The 7,040-nt window shown below is 50.3% G+C and overlaps 1 protein-coding gene across 1 annotated transcript in view; it reads right to left on the reverse strand.

Moving 5' to 3' along the window:
- Nucleotides 1-247: 247 nt before the first annotated feature.
- Nucleotides 248-7,040, reverse strand: part of SLC13A5 (solute carrier family 13 member 5) — a 29,340-nt gene continuing 22,547 nt past the window's right edge. Inside the window, exons 10-12 of the mRNA XM_037987379.2 lie at nucleotides 6,249-6,410; nucleotides 3,031-3,168; nucleotides 248-1,834 (exon numbers count right to left, since the gene is read on the reverse strand). Coding sequence (XP_037843307.2) covers nucleotides 1,703-1,834; nucleotides 3,031-3,168; nucleotides 6,249-6,410 — 432 coding nt within the window. The 3' untranslated portion in view covers nucleotides 248-1,702. The remainder of the gene's footprint in view (nucleotides 1,835-3,030; nucleotides 3,169-6,248; nucleotides 6,411-7,040) is intronic.

Genomic DNA, 7,040 nt, shown 5'->3' on the forward strand with positions numbered 1-7,040 from the left:
TTCGGACACTTCCCTTGGCCTCTCTGAACCTCACTTTTTTTTTTGAAAGATAAAGCAGGATAATAACACTTTCCTATCTCACAGGGTTGCTGCAAAGATCGAATGAGATGACTAGTGGATTCAACAGGGACAGGGAGGCCTGACACCCAGTCGGTGAGCAGGGAGTAACCGTTCATTCATCCGCCTCCCTGGGCTCCCCACACTGCAGAAAACCAGAGACAAGTCAGCAGCACAGTGGAGCTTTCCATGGGAGACAGAGCATTTAATGAGAGCAAGAGCTGGACAGTGTGGTCAGGAATCATCCCACCCAAGGAACCAGACACATACTCGGTCCTTGATGGGGTTTCCTGAGGCTCTCATACTTTCTCCTGCCCTGGAAAATGCCATCCAGGAGCCCATCTCTTTGCTACTGCCCCTCTTCCAGAGCAGCACAAGAAGGAAATAAAATGGACTTGCGGGGAAAGGAGGTGCTTGTCTCTCATGTCCGTCTCTTACAGGGGGGTTCTGAAGATTCCCACAGCCACTCTGGAGTTGTTGCTCCACTTTGGGGTCTTTGTCCAAGTAAATTCAAGTAGATTGGCCCACAGGCAGGGGTTGTTTGCTGAGAGATCAGCAATCCTCTGTTGTCACCAGCTATGGCTGTGAAGACCACTCAACAAAGGAAAGGCTTTCCCCAGAGGAGCTCAAACTCTGGCATGAAAGACTCTGAAGTGGCGTAGCCAGTGGAAATTAACAGCTGTGTCCACTCTGGGCCTCAGGTGGGGGAGGACCTAGATAGCCCACTGTGGCCCCCGGAGCACCATCACTGCCCATACTTGGAGTGTGATCCTAGCTATTTGGGGACGGCAGGGGAAGCATTTCCCAGAAAAGATGACCTGCCTGGGAGAAAAGGGGGACCCCCAGAGAGTGCCAGCCAGGGCATCTCGGCAAATGCTGGCCCAGACAACAGGGGACCAAGGAGTTGAAGGAGGCTCACTGGACAGGTGGGACAGGGGTCCAGTCGATTAAAACAGAACAACGTGACAAAGGGAGTAGGTCAGCCTGTGGTGCGCTGTGGGTGGGAAGCCAGGTGTCATCCTGAAGTTAGCAACTCAGATTCCTCATCCTTTGGTGGTGGCCACACGAGGAGTTCCCAGAGGCTCCAGAAGGTTCTGATTCCCACTCTCGCAGTGGAAGGTTGCGCAAGACCAGGCATTCTGTCCCTGGCTGGGGTGTCCCTTTCAGAGTGACAGAGATGATCTCAGGCTGCTCAAGGAGAGCCGGAAGGGGCATGGGCAAGGGTGGGTGGTTGTCTTACCTCTCAACCAGGGGGTCTGATTCCCATTTAAACTACCTAGGACGAAGCGAGTGAAAACCAGAGCCCCGTGTGGGGGATGCTTGAGGCAGAGCGGGTACAGGAGGCTGCATCTGATCCCTCAGCTACCTGCCCTCCCTCACAGAGATAATGGCAAGGCTTGGGAAAGATGGGTCCAGCACGCCACTGAGGGGTTCCCTTCATTTCTGAGCCTGCCCTCCAGCTGCCCATGACCATCTCTGCACCCGAGCCTGGAAGAAGAGGTGGCCCATTGGCTGGGTTTTGGTGGTGTGTGGACATCATTGGGTCGCTTTGGGGTGTGAATCCCAAAACTCTGTACAAGGTGTGCCAGAAGGTTCAGTAGTCCTGAGGAGGGCGAGGGCTGTGTGCGTGGTCTTGTGGCTCTTCCTAAGTCTCAATATGTGTCACATTAGCCCAGTCAGGGAAATGATCCAAGTCAAATATGGCCCGTCCCCAGGTGTTGACAGCCAAAAACACACAGAAGACTCCAATTATGTTCATTATGACTCCTGTTTTCACCTGGAAAAGAGACAGTGTCAGAGTCAGCACCCTGAGGCCTGCTGGGAACTAGCGCTCTCAAAGAGGAGGACAAAGCGTCGGCTCACTGGACCTCAGTGTCCCCATGCCATGCTCTGTCCCTGGCTGGGGTGTCCTGACCCCCAGGACAGAGCGACTTCATGTCTCCCAGGTATCCTCAGTGCTCAAGGCATCCCTGGGAAGTAGGCAGAACAGATGGGTTCTCTATGCCCGTGAGCATTTGGAAAATGACGTCAGAGAGGTGACAGGAGGCAACAGCTTAGGCCATTCAGGGAAACGGTGACAGAGCCCAGTGTGTGAGTCCAGGTTCATTGCTCACCCCAGTGCCTTAACCATCCTACAAGGACGTGCCAGCTTCCCCATGGACCTCCTCAGGCTCTTTCTGATGCCCGCTCTGCAATCTTCCCTCATGATCACTAACCGTTGCTTCACTAGCCTGTTGTAGATATTTTACTGGGGACTGTAATCAAGTTTGCAGTCCATGGTTTCTGGGACCCACCCTATTTATGAAAATGCTCCTTGGAGTCCCCGAGATACCCAGCCGAGGTTCTGAGATAATGAACATCAAATGTCCAAGGGACATTTCTGGCCTCCTGGGCTCATACACTTGCCCCTTTCCCAGCCCAGAGCTGCAAAGCTGCCCTTCTCCCAGCAAAGGTGACAGAGCCAAGCCAGGCATGAAGAGTTCTTCCGCTGACTACATTTGTTTCCAAGGCATCATCTACTCCCAAGCAGTGGTCTCTCTCTTCCTCTCCCTGCTTCTGCCTCTTCAGACACCCCTACGAATCTCTGTGACTGTCACTAGCATCTCCTGCTGCCTAAGCCTGCCCTGCCTATCTTCACGGTTCTTGCTAATTTGTCAAGTCCATCCTTGGCCATGTGAGTCCCTCAGCCCCATCTTCACCCCTTCCAAGGACTCCCCTGGTGCCTGCACGGGCTTCTCCAGGTGGGAGAGTCTATAACCCACCTCAGAGAAAGAACAGTGTGTGAGGCTTGAGATCATCTCAAAAAAAGAAGAAAAGCTCCCTTATAAATGTCAGCAACGGCTACAGGTCTGGATGCCCCGCGGTATTCCCAAATCACGTGACATCGTTTCGCAACTCTGTCATTCATAAATGGGGCATCCCTTATGACAACAGCATTATAGTCCGATGGGAGTAAATAAAAACAGCTGTTACCATGTCAGCAACCTTGAGGTGCCCGTAGGTGAACACGATGGCATTCGGAGGGGTGGCCACAGGCAACATGAAGGCAAAGGAGGCGCTCAGGGTACAGGGCAGCATGACGTACAGAGGATTGAGGCCGATGGAGCGAGACTGCCGAAAAACACAGCACTGCAACATCACTGTACAGGACACAGAAGCTCTTGGGGACGCGATTCTGAAAGGGATTCTCTGAATGTGCCGGGTACGTTTGAACCTCTGGGCCTCTGTCTTGATTCCTCTCCCTTTTGCCACGTCTCTAGCAGATAATTCCGCCTACAGAGCACTGAAGGCTGCGCTTAGAGGTTACCTGCCCTGGAAGCCCTTACCCCCTCAATTCATTCCACATGTATTTCTTGGGCACCTACTATGTGCCAGAGACCATGCTGAGTACTTAGACTGTGCTCAACCTTACAGTGCCATGTGCACTTGTCTGTCTGTCCTGCCACAGAGACAGCCTAGAGGCCAGGGACCACATCTTCTCTCCTGCATATAAATCTGTGGATGTGTGTGTTTTTATACATGCGTGGGGTCATTTTGCACATGGAATTTGGTAGCCCACCATTTAAATTCTACACTTTAAAATTCAGCCACATCTAACAGCACCTACCAGAGAGTAGGCACTCATTAAATAGTTGTTGAGTGTATGAATGAACGATGTAGTTCCTAAAATCTATCAAATCAATCATGTATCATCCAGATTTACATGCACATGAGGGCAGACACATGCAAACATGTTTGTTGCAACAATGTAATGGCAAAACGCAGGAAGCCAACTCAATGGTCATTAATAGCGGGATGATTAAATAAAATGTGACACATACAAATGATGGAATAGTATGCAGCTGTAAAGAATTGATTGGTTTTTTGTGTCAATAAGGAAAGATCTCCAAGACCGATGGTTAGATTTTTAAAAAATTAAGATGTATGGCCAGGCGCAGTGGCTCATGCCTGTAATCCCAGCACTTTGGGAGGCCAAGGTGGGCGGATCACCTGAAGTCAGGAATTCGAGACCAGCCTGACCAACGTGGTGAAACCCCATCTCTACTAAAAATACAAAAATTAGCCCTGCAAGGTGGTGGGTGCCTGTAATCCCAGCTACTCGGGAAGCTGAGGCAGGAGAATCGCTTGAACCCGGGAGGTAGAGGTTGCAGTGAGCTGAGATCACACCATTGTACTCCAGCCTGGGTGACAAGAGTGAAACTCTGTCTCAAAAAATAAATAAATAAATAAAAATAAGATGTGTAATGACTATAGAATGATACCCTTTATTTAAAAAGAATGTGTATGTGTGTGTGTGTGTGTGTGTGTAAAATATCCAGAAAGATACCTGAGAAATTAATAACAGAGGTCATCTCTAGGGAGGAGGCTAGAGGATTAAGGTCTGTATACATCTTTGCATTATTAGACATTTTTAGCCATATATCATCTGCAATTTAAAAAATCTATACTATGAGCATGTTCCCATTTTATTACCCTTTGAAACTGATTTTTAATGGCCTGACAGTGTTACATTACATGAATATATGATAATTTATTTCAGCAAACCCCCTTTTACTATGGATATATTTGTATAATAATTGTGTCATACATCATCATAACATATGTTGGTAGGCATCTCTGATTACTTTCCTAAGATATATTCCCAGACACGAAATCGCTGAGTCAATGGGTCTGAGCAGGTTTAATGTTTTGGTTCTCCGACTATCCTCATTTTCCTGGCTGTGGGTACCTCATGGTGTCTGCACCCCACACTCCTCTGCAGCCCAGCCCAAGGACCATCACCTTTTCCTTTCTCACAGGTGGGCGTGAGACAGACGTGTGATGGGCCTTAGAGGTAGCTAGGGGAAATTTTACTTGGGGTTCCTGGTTCTAGAAAAGCTTGTTTTCAAAGAGCCCATTAGGGCCTGCATTTTCCTGGTTGGGGCCCTCGGTGCTCCCAGTTAGGGTTGGAGATGACAAAGCCAGGGTCTGTGCTAGGAGAGAGAAGGCATCACCACCATGTGCCTTGCCTAGCATCAAGGGTGCTCCTCCTACCGGGCATCTGTTTGGACAGTCTGCTTAGGAGAAGAGGAAACAGACCACTTCGTTATTTTTAACACTTTCACCTCCTTGCTATTTTTAACACTTTCATCTTCACTTGGAAGAGGAAAAAAAAAAAAAAAAACCACTTAGGTTTACTTTTTATACACACAGACACCCAGGCAGCTGAATGGAAATTCACCACCTTCAATCCTGTGTCCAGGCCCTCTGGAAATCTGTCTCCCAATTCCAGAATAATGACAGCCTCTCCCATGCTCATTTTGTAGTCTACAGAGGCTTTTCATAGCCCTCATCTTACGTGGCCATCAGCACAGCTCTCAGAGGAAAGCACTTAAGGGCCATGTTCAGAGATCCCACATCTTGAACTCGGGTCTTCTGACTGCGAAACCAGGGATCTTTCCATACTACCCTGAAGCTGGTGTGTCTTTGCAACGGATGACAGAAGGAAATGCAAAAAAAAAAAGCCACTGATTTTCCTATAAGCTCTCCTTTCTTCTCAATCCCAACCCAAAAACATGCTTGTCCATAGAACAGAACGCTTTAGCCTGGCACTCAGCAGCTTTTCCCACGACCAACAGCTACCCCTCTCAATTCCCCGGGATCCCTTATCCCTGTGCTCACCAAGCAAGGCTTCCAGGGAGTCCTCGGTCATGTGCACCATTGCCTTTACTTGTGCTGCTCCATCTTCCCAGAATTCTCTCTCCCCTCCTACCTACGCCCAAGTCCCCACTCCTCCAAGGCCTCTTCCTGGGGGGTTCCGGCCAGTGGTGCTCCTGGTCTGCAGTCCTCCCGCACACCTGTGCTACGTGCTCAGAGACCATGGCACTGGCCTGCTCCTCCTTAGCCCAAGTCCTGTCTCCCCAGCTTGAAAAACAATCCAGTTAGATTTATAAAATAAACTCGAGCACTTGGTCCATGGTTGGTGCTTTGGTCAGCACGAGGGGTACAAAGAGGAGTGGCAAAGCAGCAGAGGCCTCAGGGCCAGAGGCATCCAGGGTGCACAAATCCATGTCACAGCCAGACCCAGGTCTCCAAAGCCTGGTCTGACTCTGGCCTGGATATCGCTGCCTCGTCAGGAACCCACAACATGGCCATGGGTTGGCAGCTTCCTGTGAAGTGGAAGGACCCCTCCCCACCATCACGTTACTTACCATGGAGGCAAAGATGGGCAGGAACAAGGTGGTGGTGGCCACGTTGCTTGTGCACTCAGTGAACACGGCAACAAGCAAGGATAAGATCAAGGTGATGGCTGCTGCGGGCACTGCATGCAAGGGCTCCATCTGCTTCCCCATCCACACGGACAGCCCCGAGGCCTGGGAAGCACCAGGAGGGCAGTCATCTGAGGGCTCCCAGCTTGCAGTTCCTTCAGGGCCAGAGCAAGCTTGGCCCGTCCTCCCCTCCCCACCCTGTTTCTCTACACCTCATAGGTGACCTCATCCATTCCCACCATTTTCATTCCCATCCTCACTCCGCTGTCTCCTAAATCTGTATTTCCAGCCAGCTGGTCTACTACGTGGATTTACACACCCCTACGCCTTCTGGAAGTGTCCACCCAGATGTCCCAAGAGCACAATAGACTCAAATGCTCCACCCTGCATTCATCCTCCATAGACCGGAATCTGCTTCTTTCTCTGGGCCTCCCAGTCTGGTGAAGGGACTCACCATCCACCAGTCATCCAGCCCAGTAGGCTGGGAGTCATGCTGCTGGTCTCTGTTCCCCTCCTTCCTTAAACCTAGTCAGTCACCAAGTCACCCAAACGTCTCACATCCATCTCCTCCTCAGCCCTCCACAGTTTTGGAAGCTCAGAAGAATGATTTCGGCCAGAAATCGAGGGTTTAGATTTAGGGCTTTGGGCTGATTGTCCAGGGACAGAATGAAGTGTGAAAAGAGGAGAGGCCAAGGACAGAGCCTGCGCAGACACTCTTATTTTAGGGAGAACAGA

Source organism: Chlorocebus sabaeus, chromosome 16 (assembly GCF_047675955.1).
Source record: "Chlorocebus sabaeus isolate Y175 chromosome 16, mChlSab1.0.hap1, whole genome shotgun sequence".
Taxonomy (NCBI): domain Eukaryota; kingdom Metazoa; phylum Chordata; class Mammalia; order Primates; family Cercopithecidae; genus Chlorocebus; species Chlorocebus sabaeus.